Genomic DNA, 17,721 nt, shown 5'->3' with positions numbered 1-17,721 from the left:
TCAGTCCGTTAAGTGTCTGCCTTTCACTCAGGTCACGATCCCAGGGTCTTGGGAGTGAGCCCCGCATGGGGCTCCTTGCTCAATGGGGAGCATGCTTCTACCTCTCTCTCTGCCTGCTGCTTCCCCTGATTGTGTGCAGTCTCTCTCTCTCTCTCTCTGTCAAATAACTGAATAAAATCTTAAAAAAAAAAGAAGAAGAAGAAGAAGAAGAAGAACACGCAGACTGCTTGGAGCTGTGAGTGCCTTGAATGGCTCAGCATGGGGCAACAGGAGATCCCTCTGAAAGGAGGTGCAGTTGGGGCTGAGAAGACTAGCTGGAAGTGGGCAAAGGAGAGAGAGCCTCAGGCCGCCTCTCGCATCTTGCATAGCTGGACACTGATTTCCCCACCTTAGCAGAGAATGGGCTTGCTGATCGTCAGAGACGTTTACACAGCTGAGGAAAGACTTAAGTGCCACTACCCTGTACACAAAGAGTAAGCTCCCTGAAGCCCTTCCCCACTCCACATCAGAACTGGAAACACGTGTTCATGTGCTGGCACATTCTGGGGAATCTCTTGAGGAAAATTGGCCTGAGAGAAAAAGCCTACAGAGGCTGACATTTAGGGGGTTCTCAATGAGAGGATCAGCTTGCCACCAAGTCCCTGAGGCACAAGCCCTGGTCCTACAATCAGAGACAGTCTTAAAGATGAATAGACAATGGTGGGTCGCTGGGAAATGGAGAAGAGGCATTTCTATGAAGAAAGAAACCAAAATAAGCAAGTAAGAAAAAAAAAAAAAACACCCATAACTCAGAGATGATGCAGAAGCCAGAATCATTTTTTTTTGTCTCTTTGAGACAAAAATATTGTTTCTTTGAGATAATATTCTCAGAGATAATAAAAATGCTGTCACCTTTGAAACAAGAATAGGATGCAATAAAAAAGGAGCATTCAGAGAATAAAAAATAGCTCTTGGAAATTAAAAATATGATAGCAACCTATTTGCATCCTTGCTAAAAATATTTAAACTGATTCTCACCATGATCTTACTTACCCCACAATACAGGGGTTGGAGGGATGAATTAAATGGCATGGTGAGGAAATAATCAGACAAATCCAGCATGTAGGACATTCTGTAAGACAACCTGCCTTAAAAGAAAGAAAACCTGACTGTAAGAAAACCTGACTCTTAAAATGTTCTTTTCTGTAAGAAAACCTGACTCTTAAAATGTCAATGTTGTCAGAGAAATAGAAAGAGAAACTATCATATATTTTTAAAAGACTAAGGAGACCCAACAGCCAAATAAAATAGATAGGATCTCCGTTCAAATAGACCAGCTATAAAAGAAAACGTGGACATAGGGAAATTGGGATCTGGACAAAATATTGAAGATATTATGGGATTATTGTGAATTTTGTTAGGGGTTATAATAGTGGTGTGATTGTATAGCAGAACATTTTTAATTTTAGGATCCGCAGGCTAAAATACTTAAAAATCAAGTGTGGGGGCACCTGGATGGCTCAGTTGGTTGAGCATCCTGCTCTTGGTTTCAGCTCAGGTTGTGATCTTGAGGTGGTAGGATGGACCCCATGTTGGGCTCTGTGCTTATTAGCAAGGAGTCTGCTCAAGATTCTCCCCCTCTCCCTCTATCCCTCTTTCCCCCATTCTCCACTCATTCCCTCTCTCTCTCAAATAAATAAATCTTTAAAAATTATTAAAAAATAAAGTATAATATGATCTTCAAATTCCTTTCAAATGGCTCTACCAAAATAGATAGTTCATAGATAGATATATAATAACAAGCTTCAATCTTGTCCTGTGCTAGTACAATAACTAGTCACATGTGGTTACTAAGCACTTGCCATCATCTATCTGAATTGTGATATGCTGTGATCATAAAGTACACACTGTATTTCAAAGACGTAGTACAAATAAAAGGAATGTAAATTTACCTTGATTGTTTTAATATTTATTAAAATATAGTTTGAAATAAAATATTAATTTCACCTGTTTCTTTTTACCTTTTTAGTGTGGCTGCTAGACTTTTTTTTAAAGATTTTATTTATTTGAGAGAGAGAGAGAGAGCATGTGTGAGAGAGATCATAAGCAGGAGAGAGGGGTAGACGGAGAAGGAGACTCCCCACTAAGCAGGGAGCTTGATGCAGGACTCAGTCCGAGGACCCTGGATTTATGACCTGAGCTGAAAGCAGACGCTTAACTGACTGAGCCAACCAGGTGCCCTCTACTAGAAGGTTTAAAGTTACCTATGTGGATCACATATTTCTATTAAATAGCACTAGCCTAAATGTCAGGAAAAAAATGTTAACTCAGTTATTTTTTTTTAAACTTTTCTACAATCTGTGATTGTCTTAATAAAAAGTTATGAAGAGAAAACAAATAGTAAAGTAGAGGGCTTTCTTTTTAATCACTAAGAGTATTGACAACAAAGTTTGGAAATTCCTCTTGAAAGTAGAATAAGGGGACACCTGGGTGGCTTAGTAGGTTAAGCATCTGCCTTTGGCTCAGGTCATGATCCCAGGGTCCTGGGATCAAGTCCTGCATTGGGCTCCTTGCTCAGCTGGGGGTATGCTTCTTCCACTGTCTGCCACTCCTCCTGCTTGTACTCTCTCTCTCTCTCTCTTTCTCTCTGACAAATAAATAAATAAATTAAATATTTTTTAAAAAGAAAGTAGGATAAGAAGACACAAAGTAAAGATTAGAAAATCAGACCAACCCCAGAGTCCTAACTGAAAATATGTAGAACACAATAAGCACAGAAAGGAGCTGAACAGCATGAGCTTCTAGGTTGAAGGGAAGCCTGAGGGCTAAGTGAACTCCAGAATATACAGACAAGTGCTCCAGTAGCTAAAGAGACCATAAAATATTTCCAAGGTGAAAAGACAACAACACGGATCACATACAAAGGCCCTGGAATTAGAATTTCACGGAACTTTTCTGCAACCACACAGGAAGCTAGAAAACAAGAAGGAAAAACTCTCAAAATTCTGAAGGAAACAATTTCCAACCTAGGGTTAGATACCCAGCCCAGCTATCAATCAAGCTAAAGGTAGGATAAAGATCTTTTTAGATATACAAGATCTCAAACATTGTTCTTCCCTCACACCATTTCTCAGAAAGCTGAAGGAAGTGTTCCATCAGACAAGGGAGTAAACAAAGAAAGACGGAAGACAATGGATACAGAAAACAGGGGCTCCAGTGCAGGAAGGAGGCAAAGGGAATCCCCCAGTGAGGAGTGAAAGGACAATCAAGGATGTTAGCTCTGGAGCAGGCCTAGAGAGCACCCAGGGGCAGAAAGATGTTTGGTTCAGAAAGAAATTTATCAAGAAATAAACAAATGGGTCTGATGGATAATCCTGGGAGGAGTTTTACAGCTGTACAGGGGGCTTGGAAATTAATCAGTGACAGAAACTTACAAAATTAAGCAAACAAAACACATGGAAAACAAAATGAATGCAAGAAAGTGTAGCCAAGTACACGAGGTAGAATTTATATAGTCATAATAATGTGAACATATAAATTAAAATCCAACTATAATAGAAGGGCTGGGGAAGAAGTTTGGGTGTTGGAAGCCATATGGAGTTAATCCCCATTTTTTCTAGTAGGGAGATGGGGCACAAAAATAGCTACACGTTATTTGGAGAAGTGGAAGAAAAATAAGAAATGGTTAAAAAGCCTAGAAGAAGTTACCTCTGGGGACTGGGGATGGGGAAGGGTGAGGCAGGCAATGCCTGTTTTTCCGTTACCGTCTGTGTAGTATTTTTTTTTTTAACTTTTTGGAAGTATTTATATATATATCACTTTGCTAAAAATAAAAATTGAATGAAAAGATAAAAAGAAAACTCAGGCCATCCAGGGCAGGGCAAGTGAATGCCCAGAACTGAAGGTCATTCCAGGTGTCACTGCCTGGCAGCTGCCTACGTCAGCAACTCCGGACATGGCCAGAGGAGCTCTTTTGGAGAAACATTACCCTGCCCACCCCCATGACTCATAGGCTCCCATTGTTTCCACCCCCTGCCATTCTCCCACCATGGCGATGTGTGCGCTGATGTGGGGAGCAGAGACAGAAGAAACTTTCTTGTGCTCTTTGTTTAACTGCGTGCCCCACTCCCATCCCCAGGGGTACAGGCTTCCTTGCCAGGGACCAGGTGTTAAGCAGGGGGGTACTGGGTGCCAAGAAGGAAGAAAAAAACAATCTTAAAATACCCCTATGCTTTCCTATTCTGGAAACTCAGAATCATGTGTTTGAGCGGGACCTATGAGTTCAACTGCCAGCATCTCCAAGGAGTGGACACCGACCCGTCGCCTGACTACGTTGAATGACAGGGACCTCAGTGTCTCAGAGGCACAATGTGGGGTTTGGGGGCAAAGGGACGGGTGCATTGGGGTCTTCAGTGCTTATAGGCTTTTGTAGGGGCTGTTCAAGTCCCATTATATTAATCAAGGCCCACTGGTTATAAGAGGTGAGGTTCCACGGAAAGATTCAGCTCTCGGGGAAGCCCAGCCTGTCCAGTTCCTTGTCTCTGCCTGTCTTACTATGTGTCTGTTCTATCCTTCTGCTTCTGTCTGCATACCTTCTTTCTCTGACTCACACATGACCGCAGAGGTCTGCCACCACTCCCAAGCCTCCGTGACCTCACGGCTCTGCTCACCACTGCTCACTGTCTCAGTCTCTCAACATCCTTGCTTCGAATGCCTAGCTAGGTCATCCCACTGGTGCATCTCGGTTCCAGTTTTTCTCTCCCAGTCTAATCAGCGTTGCTAAGGGGGAACACATGGTTCTGAGCTACAAGCGATTGTCTGAAAGGTCCCAGGGGAAGCAAGGGACTCTTCATGAGCTCTGATCTCCTTGAAGCCCAGACATGCTTGCTCCTTTCCAAGGTGGGCAAAACCTCACTGTTTCTCCCAGCCCCCCTTCCCCCCAGCAGTTCACATGGCCAGTCCAGAAGGGGCTCAGTGCAAAGATGTGCTGGACATGTGGCACATCTGGCCATGTAGAACATCTGGCTCTCTGAGGAGGGGAGAGCCCTAATTTGCAGTGCCTGCCCATTTGCATGGTGTCACTGCTCCCACTAGGGCTGATTTTTAGCTACCGACACGATGTCCCAAAACGTGAAGTTGAAGAGAGAAGCACCGTAGTTCTCATTATATAACAGTCCTTCCATTTACCTCCAATAGATGCAAATATCCTCAGAAGCATGGGTAACGGTGGCATGTGATGAGGAAATGAGGAGCTCTGCCAATTTTATCACATTGGTTCTTACTATGACTTGTGTGTTTGTATAATTTAACTTCTAGTACAGCCAGCTTGTGAGATGTCTGAAACTGGAGTCACCGGGTCCCCTGAGCCAGTTCGAACAAGGCTCCTGAGCACTGAGTTGGAAACTTTCCCCTGGTGGTAATCTGAGTGGACAGAAAGACAGAGAGGGGGCCCTGACTGCCTGGCAGGTCATTATCTGTTCCTCATTTTTCCTTCCTCCTTCGTCACTAACATCAGCTGTTCCAGGTAACCTAAGAGGGACAACAAATAGAGATGATTTGAATTGAATGGTGTGTGATGTCAACACCCCAAACAGAGCGGCTGAGCTGCAGGTGAAGGAATCAAAGAATGACAAGGAAGTTTCACATCCCTGGAGGTAAACACGGATTTCAACACAGAATGAAAACACCGGCAGGGATGGATTGCTGGGGGCTCCCAGACACACCGAGGGACCTGCCCTCTAACATCTCCGGCCAGGTGTTGCCAGAACCTGGATATTTCCAAGGTTTTACCTCCAAACTTCCTGATTCAGAATCTCCTGAGATGGAGCCCAGGAACCCCCTGGTGGTTTGGGGGGGCAGTTGCCACAAGGGCTGGGATCTACGGACCGGGTCACTTCCTGGGTCTTGAGGAGGACGATTGGCTGGGAATTGTGACCAGCACACCTTCTCTGGTAACCTCTCCCTTGAGCAGGGGAGCCTGCTCTGGCAACCTGGTGTGGTAGGTAGTAGCCCAGGCTGGGACTTCGTTTAGAACTGAGGCTAAGCGTCTAGCTGTGTGACTTGGAACAAGTTACATAACTACTCTGAGCCTCAGCCTCCAAATGCAGCTAATGATGGGATTAAAGGAGACCATGGACCAACATGTCCCTGTCAGTGCCTGTGTGTGGTAAGGATCCCACAATGGCAGATGTGGCTATGTGGGTCACACTGCCCAGATGGCGGCAGCCCCCAGGTCTCCCAGGACTGTTTAAACCTAGCAGAGAGGGTATCAACATAGTTAGAGAACCCCCCCCCCCCAATAGAAGGGGCTTTGATATCTTGCAAGTAAAAATTTTGGTCTTACTTAAGTAAGGACTTAGGGAATGTGCGTGTGTTTGGTCTCAGCTGGGACGCTGCTTCAGTTTTGGATTCAGGGAGGCAGATGCTATTTGCATCGGATGTCCCAGTCCCTCCTCCCGCTCTGGGTGTCAGCCCCGCTGTAGTGGACAGCCCCACACACGCTGCCCAAGAGCTTCCCCAGTGTGCCTCAGTGCCACTCTGCTTTTCCACCTCAGAGCTCTCTCTAAAGCTGGCAGAAAAGTCACTCAGCTCAGAGCAAGTCCGCCCTGTCTTCTCCTTATCTCCTGCCGTGTCACAAACCACCCCAAATCTCAGAGGCTCAAAACAGCGCCTATCATTTATCTGCTCATGGTTGGCTAGGTTCTCTTCCACATGGCCTGGGATGTCCAAGGATGTGCCTTGGCTGGGCAGATTCTCTGTCCCCGTGCCTTCCTCACATGGCTAGTCTGGCTCTCCGCAGCGCGGAGCTCAGGGTACTTGGGTTCCTTACCTTTCATCTGGTTTCCCCAAGAGCTCAAAGGTGGGGGCCGCCAGGCCCCTTAATAGGTAGATTCAAAAAGCACAGAAGGTCATTTCTACAGTGTTCTATTGATCCAAACAGTTGGGTCCCATGCCGAGGGAAGAGACTCCACGTCTTGCTGGGGGAGTAGCGAGGTCACTTTGCCAACAAGTATGAGGGCGGGGAGACATTGTTGTGGCCAACCTCGGACCATGCCAACTGCCACATCCAGCCTGCATGGGAGGAAGGTGGGGACTAATGCCTCTGGGGGCATCCTCAACAAGGAGGGTGGCATTTGGTGGGTAAATGCAGGGCTCTTATCCTCCAGAGGCACAGTTCTGAGGTGCACTGGGCAGGTTTTTCAGAAGATCCCAGCAGGACTGAGCCCCAGTTTCCCACAGTGGAACCACTTCAGCCTCTCCACAATGCCCCCTTTATTTCCTTTTGCTCTTTCCCCATCTTTGCCCCCCCTCCCTTTCTACTTCCTCCAACCACCTCCCGGTTGTGCTCTTAGGCCTTGTTCTCCTGGAAAAACAAACCAAGACACTCAGTTTTCCTCACTTGAAAAAGCCGTTTAAATTGGGCTGTAAAATTTTGCACCTGCCTCCAGGGGCTGTTGAATGATCCCGCAAGAACGGACGGGAACAAGCTTTGTAAACTGGGTGGCCAGCCACAGAGGTGAGGGGTCACCGCGAGTGGAGGTATTACTCCCTAGGGAAGGCAGGGACTTGGGGACTGCTGGTGTGGGAGGTCCAGTCCCCCTGATCATCTGTGAACGGTGACTGGGGCTGCTGTGGGGGTGATGAGCGGTGAGGGCAGAGAGGTGAGGGGAGCTGGGAGGGGAGGGGTGTGGACAAATAAGGTGTGCTGTGTCCCTGTCCTGGCTGCCAGACGGAGGTGACTTGGCACAGTTACGTGACTCAGCAGGCCACCACCGCCTGGGACAAGGTCCCTCAAGATCATGTACCCAGCTCTGCTGAGACTCGCCCTTGTGGGATAAGATCTGCCTCCTGATTTGGCTTTTGCCCCAGGAAGAGAGACGGAGTTACCACTGGGAGGGTCCAGGACTCTGGCTCATTCACCTCTACTCAGGAAACCCTGAAACACTGAGCCCTTCCTTCTCTGTGGGCCCTGCGGGAAGTATCCGAAAGTGAACAAGCCACTCTCCGCGTTCTTGGGGCTCCCGGGCAGGGACTAGATGTGGGACACCAGGCGACAAGCACCTTGAACCGCACTGAAGCAGCTGCTTGCTGAACTCCTCCCAGAGAAACTGGCCTCCAGCATTAATCCCACAAGGCTTTAGGATACCACAGGGAGAGAGGAAGGGCATAGCCCGGAAACAGCATAGGGCAAAGTCGTGGGCGGCCTGGCTCATTGCAGAAACTTTTCTGTGGCTGGAGCCCAGAAGGACATGGGGGTGGGGATGGCCATTAGAGGAGGCTGGAGAGGGGGTGTCCGGAAGAGCAATGGGAGCCCAGAAATTCAAAGCAGGACGAAAAGGGGGGTAGGTTTGAGTTCTGATTCTCCCTGCTGGGGGCAGTGATGGCCAAGTGGGAGAGGGTCTGTGTTAGGGCCAGCTAAGGGTCCTCACTCACTCATTCAACAAACATCTCGAGAACCCCTTTCAGGTGCCAAGCAAGCCCTGATGCCGCTGGTACGAGGTTCCACATGAGGGGCCGCGGGGGCTTGGTTGGAAAGAAGGGGCAGGCGAATTTAGGAGTTCTCACTGTATTACACAAACACATCCTGGAGGTTCTCACGCTGGCTTCCTGAACCAGTTGTGTATGAATTTGGAAGTCGGGGACCTGTTGCTTCAGGGGTGACGAACTGTTATTTCGGGGCTGAGCTCAAACCTCAGGGGCGCCACAGAAGGGCCGCCAGTCCTGGAGACCCCGCCCAGCCTCATTCCTCCCCCTCCTTCCCCTACTCTGTCCCAGGCTCAAGAAAGCATTATCCCCAGGGGGCGTGGGAGAAGCTTGACCCACCTCTGCAGTCAGGAGAGGTGGGTCAAGCTCATCCAGTGCAGAGCTACGGGACTCCTCCAGGATGATAACCCGAGGTTGGAGGAGACCACTCTTGAAAGGATTTTACCCCGCCCTGGAAGGAGCCCTCCACCCTTTCCCACATGATAGATGACCAAAACCTGATTGGGGGACAGGCACAGGGAGGGTTCATCAGAGAAAAACAGCCCACCAACAAGCCCATCAAAACCCCTAGACATAATAACTCCACGACAGCTCCCTTGGGTCCCCTCCCTCCTCGGAGATGTGCGATCACTTTGCTATCCCCCCCACACCTTGCTTCGCTGCCTAGCCCTCCTGGTCTACCTCTTCATTCTTCCATAGCAGCGTGACCAAGGACTGCGGGCACTTAGAGGCGAGGAAATCCTGTAACAGGGTGTCACTGACGTGGGTTATGAATCCCGAGTCAACAAGAGGGTTCCCGTCGGGGTCCTCTCCCCTGACTCCCAACCACCTCGCCTACCTTCCATGCCCGGCAGCTCACGACCGACTGTGACCGTGACTTGAGGTCTCACCACACCCCCACCCACCACGTGGCATGCCCCCTCTGCTTCAATCCCTCAACAACTTGGGGCCTCCTGGGCCCCACCTTTTACTAGGAAATCTCCGGACTCATCTTAGCCAGGGTTGCCCCAGACCACACCTCCACCCCAATTTGGCATTGGTGCTTTCTGTCTGTGGGATGCTGTGCCTGGTAGAGACAGGCTTTCTTGAGCCTTCATCTCCTTAGCTGACAATGGGGCCCAGTGACCTGTGGTGTGGGGACGCTCCGTATTTGTCAAAAGGGCTTGGTGAAGTGGTCAAGCGCTAAATAAGGGTAGCGCTTAGTTACCTTGAGGTTGAAAGGTGCTAAAGCAAAACCAGAGAATCTTGGACCTGTTGTTGGGGGAGGGTGTGGGGGTGGGGTGAGGAAGGTGAGGGAGGGAGGTGGAGAGTCGTTCTGGTCGAGGTAGGGATGATACCAAGTAGCTCTAGAATGGGTTGGTATTGTTCAACACATAGGACCCTTTGTAAACACATCCATGCCTTCATGAAAATTGTGACTCACTCCTGAAACCACAGAACTTTATATTTTTCCCCAATAGACTCCAACTTTTAACTAACGTCCTGTCTGGTGCTGTTTAGGCGACTCTGGAACCATAGAAGAGACCAGTCTCAAACCCTTTAAGTGGGCACGGACAGGCTCAGCCTGGTCAGTCCTCCTTTCACATTCTTTCTGATCCCCAGGGCCCATCCCCCCAACTCAAGCCTGGTCCTGTTATTCTCTGGCCCAGATTCCAAGGCAGGAGCCCTTCCAGGGGACATCAGTGGCCACAAGTACAGGCTCGCTCCCTCCTCCCATGCCCGTGGCTGCAACAGGTGCAGGAGCATGGCTGTGTGGGTTTGAATTCAGGCCTACTGAGATCTTGCCCCAATCACCTCTCCACATTTCCCCTGGCCTGTAAAATGGGCACGTACACCCACTGCATGGTAAGATCTTTTGCAAGATCAGAGTTCGTTTGTGGAGCACGAGCAAGAAGCAAACTGCAGACAGTTTACACGATCCCCATCACTGCCCCAGAGCTCTCCCCGGCTCCTCACTCCTTCCCAGTTCTAGGATCCTTTCTGCAAGGGTCTTCCCCATCCACCTTCAGACCTGTTAACTGCCACCTCCTCCAAGAAGCCCTCCCTGACCACCTCCTCTTAACTAGCTGGCTCCTTCCCACACCTCCTCAACTCTTTTTCTCCCCTTTCCCTTCTGGACCACCCCAATCCTCACCATGACCCGCACACTGTCATCCGTTCTTCCCACCCCCAATCCTCCCAGACTGCCCCCACAGAGCACACAAACGCCAGGCTGCCCTGTCCATCTTCAAGGCTTTATTGTAAAAATGTTAAAATAAATTACATTTAACATCATTGCTAGTATGTACATACAGTGTGTGAGTCCAGGATGGCCAGCGACACCCAGCTAGGTCGGGCAAGGAAACTGGGATGAACTCAGAACATTCAGAGAAACAGAAGGCCGCTCCTTCTCACCCAGCTGCCCGGCCAGCACAGCCCTGGGTCACAGGATGAACGCAGGTGGGGGTCACACACACCCATCACCGTCTTCACATGTTGGTGGCGGGGGAGGGGGTCTGGCCCCACAGTATGTGGGAGGGGGCTGAGAGGCGGAGAGTTTGGGTCAAGGGTGATCCCTTGCCTCCTGGCCAGCGTCAGTCACCTGTGAGGGATGCCTCGCCCCTACCACCGCCACTCTGTGTGTGTGTGGGGGGAGCTCTCGACAGCGTGGTGCTGGCTGAGTCCACCAAGAAAGACCCAGCTAAGCTGTGGGTAGGAGGGCAAACAGTTGGCGTCCCAATCCTTGGGAGCCTGCTCTTCCTCCCCTGCCCCCTGCCAACAATGGAGCCAACAATGGAAGATCAAAACAGCAGTTTATTCAAAACCAAACCAAACCAAACCAAACCCTACAGGGCAGAGAGGGCTGGCCCCAGGGTGTACCTGGCAGAGGACCTCTGCTGCCCCACACCGGAAGCAGTCTGTGTGCACTTCACATTATCTTTTGCTCCCCGTGTCCCCAGTCTTTTCTTAAACACACAAACGACAAACCGTGGCTGCAGGTGGGGAGCTGATTCACATCTTTGGTCCCTCCCATGTGTAAGCCAAGAGGGACTCGGCCTCCCCCACCATGGGGGCCAGGAGGGCCAGGGAGCCATGAGGTCCTTGTTCTGAGCACAGGGAAGGCTGGGGATGGAAGGAGCCGGAGCTGAACCCAGCCCTGTAGCCCCCCAGCCACCGCTACCCTCTCTTCCCACAGCATTCCCAGGGGGAGGGAAGGCCTGCATCTGTCACCTCTCGGTGGAAGAGTGAGTCAGGGAACTGGGCTCCGGGTGGCTTGGTCTGGGCAAAACCAGGACTCAGACCCTGGGGCCAACTCAGAGCTTGCTGGGGGGTCCTGTGCATTCGGAGTGTTTCAGCATCTGCCCGGGGTCTTCCCCTCCCTTCCCCTGGGCGCCTCTTCCCTACTGAGCTTGCAGTAGGGCCTGGTGGGCACATGGGGTGGGGTTGGGGGATGCTTATACGGGCATCCCATGCAGCGTGCTATTTGCTGAGGAGCTGGAATGCTCCCCACACCACTGCTGTACCTTCTGCAAAGGCAGGACCCAGGGCTCCTAATGCCCTCCCCCCACTTCTGAAATACTAGCTACGTGCTGGGCACACAGGAGCTCATTAATACTGGTGAACTCAAATGGCCGGGGCTCCGAGCCTAAGAAAACCGTGTGACATGCTCAACCAAACACCCGAAGACCCATGCAGGTGCAGGCTTCCTGAAGGGTCACCTGCCAGGCCACACATGTCTCTGAACCACCAAATACACCAGCCTCCCACTGCCAGCGTGCCCATTCAGCCAGAGAGCAGGGGCCCTGCCCTGGGTACACGCTGAGTCTGACCCGCAGCATCTCACCGGAGGGGATGGAAGGTGAGGAAGGGCCCTGGCCCCCCACTCCCAGTTCCAGGGCTGCCCCCCACCAGGGGCCAGAGGTCCCAGCCGTAGTAGGATGCTCCAGGATGAGGGGAACAGAAGCCATCGGAGTTGGGGTGGGGAGCCGGGCCTGCCTCACGTGCCCCTGGGGCAGTCTGACTGAATGTACTCGTTCATAAGCTGTTCGTAAGGCAGAGAGAGCTCCGACTCCGTGCTGGTGAAAGTGGACTCGTCGGATGACGGGAACTCGCCCAGGTTCAGGGGCGCCTCGGCTTCGGTCCCCTCCTGGGGCCTCTCCTCCCCAGCCAGGTTGTCCTCTATGGAGGACTTGGATGTCTCCTCATCCGAGAGGCCGGCCTCCTCGTTTGCAAAGGTGATGCTGACGTTCTGGAAGATGAGCGGGTGGTAGTCCTGGGCGTCCCACGGCTCACCCTCCTCACTGATTCGGTCCAGCTGGTTAATGAAGACCTCGGAGGTCGGGGAGCCCTCCTTGGGGGGCCCTGCCCCGGCCTCCTCGCTGGGCGGCCGCGACACATGGCCTTTACTCCTTAGTGTCTGAGATACCTCTTCCAAGCTGGGCACCCGGTTCTTGGAGTAAACCACCAGGGGGGACAGGGAAGTGGGGAGGGATGGAAGCCCACCCCCCTGGGGCCCCAGCCCTGGCGCTGGGACCCTCTCCCCAGCCCCGCTCGTCTTCATTGCCTTCTTCCCGATCTGCTTGATGAGGTCATTGTAGGTCTCCTCCTTCTTGGACAGAAAACCGAAGATATTGATGTCCTTGGATGCCGTACTCCCAGTCACTTGCAGAGCCTTTCTGGAGTGTGGGGAGCTCTCAAAAGACTCCTTCCGCCGCCGCCGCCGCTTCTTGATGGCCTTGTGGACCTCCACGAACATGCTCACCTTCCAGTTGACAAAAAGGGACAGCCAGGCCAGTCCCAGGTAGATCCAGAGCTCCACAAAGTAGCGGTACAGGGCATGGTAGTTGGCGCTGGGGTTCACACCTGCAGATGGGACAGGAACCCCCGAGGGTCAAAAGTGGGTCAGCAGGGACCTGAATACACGTCAAGGCCACTGCTGGGTTCTCTGAAAGCAGGCAGTGTCAGAAACCAGACTGTTCCACCATCCTGATGATTCATGTCCCTATCTTAGTCTCCAACCTGCCTGAGCCTCCGAGTCCTCAACTGTCAGAAGCCAAGAGAGTGGTTCTGCAGGATAAGGTAGGCTCCAGGTCCCAGGTGATGGGAAATCGGTTAATGTAGCCACCATATGGGTCAGAAAATAGTTCATGAATGTTTGCCTTTCGATTATCCACTGTACCACATCTAGGTGTTCTGTGCACCTTTGGGGACGTATATGTTATAATTCAGTTAAAACCAGGATGGAAACTAAGTGAGCGTGTGGCCGGCATATTCACAGCAAGGGATGGACTCACTGGTTTAACATGAGTGGGGCTGGTGGGTAGGCCAAGAGGGCTGTGCCCACCGGTTTCAGCACAAACTGCTCTAGAAAGATGTGATTCTCCTTCAGTGGGGTCTGGCTGCTCCCGGACTTCCTGTTTCTGCCTTCTTCAGACTGGCCCTTCCCATGGTGGAGAGGGCTCTGCCACCCCACACCCTCCTCTGAGCCCAGGCTCCTGACACCTGCTCCAGAGAGTCAGTCCTCTGGGGTCAGCCTGTGCAGCTCTGACTGATCTCCTACATTCCGGCATTACAAGGTTTCCAGCTTAACTTCACGTTTCTGGACCCACTGACCTGCATTAGTATCTATCCTGCCCCCGTCACCTTCCAACTGGGAGCAGTCTGGAAAAGGGGAAAGGGCAAGGGGGCTTCCTGCAGAGTAGGGCTCCCGCAGGGCAGGAACTATACAACCCTCATCAAATTACAGGTCACGGAGGACAGTGGCTGTGTTTGCCCCTGGAGGCAAGCGGTGTCTCTGAGGGACGCTGGGGGCTCTTGGTCACAAGTGGGCTGAGATGACAAGGAGGGCGCACGCTGACACAGCTGGGTCTTATCCTCAGCACTCATTTGATCTTTGACCACCCTGTTAGGTAGGTGCTGTTCTTTTTAAACCAATCTTAAAGATGAGGAAACTGAGGAAAGGGCCTAAGGTTTTGCTGGAGCCGAGAAAGTATGGGTAAATACACTTTCCCTAGGACAAAGGCTTCTCCCTGCCCACTCGGGGTCCCTTAGACAATGGGTGGGGGGGCTGTGCTTACATGTGAATTTATCTCTCAAGACAGCAGGCCCTGAGCTGCCGACGTCAGGGAGAGTGTCTGGGTCTCTTTCCTGTCCCCCCTCACCACCACCACCCAACCATCTCTCCCAGCGTTTGGAGTCTCCCCTTACAATAAGGCAGAGGGGTAATGAGCTGCTCCTGCCCCTTAGGAAGGGGGAGGGCGGAGACCAGAGGCCCCTGGAGCAAAGGCTGGGGTCGGCTGAGCAGGGCCAGCAGGTACTGAGGAAACAAACACGGGGCCGGCCAGTGCAGCCAAACAGGGGCTGGTTGAGAAGATGAAGGGCCAAGATGCACTGCTGCCCAGAGACACAGGTCTTAGAGGCTGTGGCCAAAGAATTTTATCACCTGCCTGGATTAAGCAGGGGAGGAGTGGGAGGGACTCTCCTGGCCCCAGAGGGTGGAGCAGCTTAGGAGAAGGCCTCTCTTGTTTCTAAACTGCCTGTGGCAAGAGCAAAGTTTCGGGCCTCTCGGCCAAGCCTCTATAACAGCTCCCTCTGCTCCTGTGATGGGAAACAAGGCAGGCAGCTCTCGGACAGGAAGGGGACCCCACGGCTTGGCTGCAGGGCTTTGTGGGTAACAGGCTCCAACTCTGCAGAGGGGGAAGAACCTACCTCCTGCCCCGAGTGAACCTAGGCCTGAGAGCAGGGGAAACAGAGGGAGAGGAAGCAGGAAAAGCTATGGCCCAAGAAAGGGAAACAGAAGAGGACCCCTTTTGGGGGAGGGGTTGCTGCCCAGGACGCTGAGCACCTGCTGGGGCCCCAAAAATGGTCCCCTGAATTGCACATGGAGAAGCAGAGGTCTGGGGGGCAGGGCAGGACTCACCAGCCACAAAGTCACCGAAGCCGATGGTAGAGATGGTAATGAAGGAGTAGTAGAGGCCCTCGATGTAGTCCCACTCCTCTGTCACCATGAACACGAAGGGCGGGATCACCAGGTGGACCAGGACGCCCCATACAATGAAGATGGCTGTGCACGTGATCTGCGCCTGTCGCTGATGGGGTGGGGGGGATGGCAGGGAGACTGAGTCAGACCCATGGCAGAGACAGGAAAATCAGCAAGGGCATTCAGAAGGCCGGTGAAGCAGCCAGGCGGGAGGCCAACTGGTGCCACGCCTGGGAGAAGGCTTGGCGCCCAGGAAAGGGCGAGGAGCACTGTTCCCAGCCTCAACCAGGGGCCGGGGGTCCCCGAAACTGCCCTCTTGACTCCTGCTCTAGCACCTCTGTCCATTCTTAGATCTTTCCCCTCCTCCCATCCCCTGCCAGGGTCTCCCCAGTGCTGCGCAGCATCCAAGGTTTGGGGACATACCAGGCTCACGCCTCTCTTGGTGAGGAACTGGCCCAACCTCTTGGCACGTCCCCCGAAGAACTTTCCCAGGGCACTGATCCACGTCAGGCAGAGTGGCACTCCAAAGAGACCATAGAAGACACAGAAGAGGCGCCCAGCAGGGGTCTTGGGGGCCACATTGCCATAGCCTGAGGAAGAAAAAGAGTGAGGCATGGAGAGCTGCAGCAGGGGTGACAGAGTCAGACTCAGCATGGCCCTGGGCTCCACTACATGGCCAAACCTACACCCACATCCACACCTACACAGCCCTGTCCTCTAAGATCACTTGATACTGATCTAATATCAGTCCTCCAGAAATGAAATTTTACTTTATTACACAATGGTCATGTCTCTTCCATCAGACTGGGAGCTCCCTGCTGGACAAAGCCTTCATCATTAGCAAGCCCTCCACTAGTCCATACAGCACCACAGTGCAAATTACAAACAGCCTTCTCTGGGGAGACACCCCACAGGCACCACGGGAGGTGGTCTCTAAAGACGGCCGTTCTTTCTTTCTTTCTTTATTTTTAAGATTTTATTTATTTATTTGACAGACAAAGATCACAATTAGGCAGAGAAGCAGGCAGAGAGAGAGGAGGAAGCAGGTTCCCTGCTGAGCAGAGAGCCCAATGCAGAGCTTGATCCCAGAACTCTGGGATCATGACCTGAGCCGAAGGCAGAGGCTTTAACCCACTGAGCCACCCAGGCACCCCTAAAGACGACCATTCTTAATCCCTTCCCCTCCTGTGCATGCTGCTGCTCACATCCGGCTGGTGTCTAATCCCCAACCTTGGAAGCTGGGGCTTCGGGGGCCTGCTTAGCCAGCGGATGCAGCACAAGTACTACCAGATAGGCTAAGCCTGAGAAGCCCTGTTGCTTCTCCCCTGGCTGGCTGCAAGTGCTCACTTCGGGGATTCTCCCCCTTGGAATCTAGTTGCCGCGCTGCGAGCTACCCGAGTCACGGTGTTTTCACCTCTAGCCGTGCTCTCAGCTGACAGCCACGGTCCACTATCCAACGTGTGATGGCAGAAGCAGTCCTAGATGTCTAGCCAGTAGTGCTTTTGGCTGACTCCAGCCTCAGACACAAGACCGCCACCGCCATTACTGACCTCTAGCAAGAACCAACCGGCTGAACCCAGTCAACCCTCAGAATAGCAAAAGTAGCAAAATAGTAAAAAACAGTAAGTTGTATTTTAAGCCACTGAGTTCTGGGGTAGTTGGTCATGCAGCCATAGATATCAGAAGATACACCCAGCCTGGTGAGCAAGCATGGGCTGGTTTGGTGCAGAGCACAACCTGTTCAACCTCCTGCATGGCTCGGGCTATCAGGCTTTGTTGTTTCTGCTCCAAGAGCCCAGGTGAGGACTCCTAGAGAAATCTCCCAAGCATGGCCAGTCACCAAGGACTTACTAAATCCCCAGGAAAAATGCTCAAAGAGCGCAATGCAACTGAAGGGCACTGGGCCAGAGCTGGACTCTTATAAAAAAGTTCCGTGGATGGGGGGCATGGACGTGGGTATCCGGAAGGTCCCAAAAGACTTACCAATGGTAGTGATGACCGTGGCTGCAAAAATCATTGCGTTGGGCCAGTTCCAGTTGTTGAAGGTCTGATTCCCCGTAATGGCCACACCCTGTCCTGCAGCATCAGATACTACCTAGAAGGAGAGACACAAAGTGATGATTTCTTCCCAGTGACAGCAGCGGGTGCAACTCCATATGAACATTCTTACTGAATCATCACAATAACAAGGTGGCAGTTACTGTCTCCAATTTATAGGTGATGAAACATTTTACAGAGGATCAGAGAGGTTAAGCGATTTGCCCAGGGCCACACAGCGGGTAAGAATGCAAACTCAGGCA

The 17,721-nt window shown here is 51.8% G+C and overlaps 1 protein-coding gene across 1 annotated transcript in view; it reads right to left on the bottom strand.

The window, feature by feature from the left end:
• Window positions 1-10,678: 10,678 nt before the first annotated feature.
• Window positions 10,679-17,721, bottom strand: part of KCNK5 (potassium two pore domain channel subfamily K member 5) — a 37,712-nt gene continuing 30,669 nt past the window's right edge. Inside the window, exons 2-5 of the mRNA XM_059400543.1 lie at window positions 17,405-17,516; window positions 15,845-16,011; window positions 15,362-15,530; window positions 10,679-13,305 (exon numbers count right to left, since the gene is read on the bottom strand). Coding sequence (XP_059256526.1) covers window positions 12,440-13,305; window positions 15,362-15,530; window positions 15,845-16,011; window positions 17,405-17,516 — 1,314 coding nt within the window. The 3' untranslated portion in view covers window positions 10,679-12,439. The remainder of the gene's footprint in view (window positions 13,306-15,361; window positions 15,531-15,844; window positions 16,012-17,404; window positions 17,517-17,721) is intronic.

Source organism: Mustela nigripes, chromosome 5, assembly GCF_022355385.1.
Source record: "Mustela nigripes isolate SB6536 chromosome 5, MUSNIG.SB6536, whole genome shotgun sequence".
NCBI lineage: Eukaryota > Metazoa > Chordata > Mammalia > Carnivora > Mustelidae > Mustela > Mustela nigripes.
This window is presented reverse-complemented; position numbering and strand designations above follow the sequence as displayed.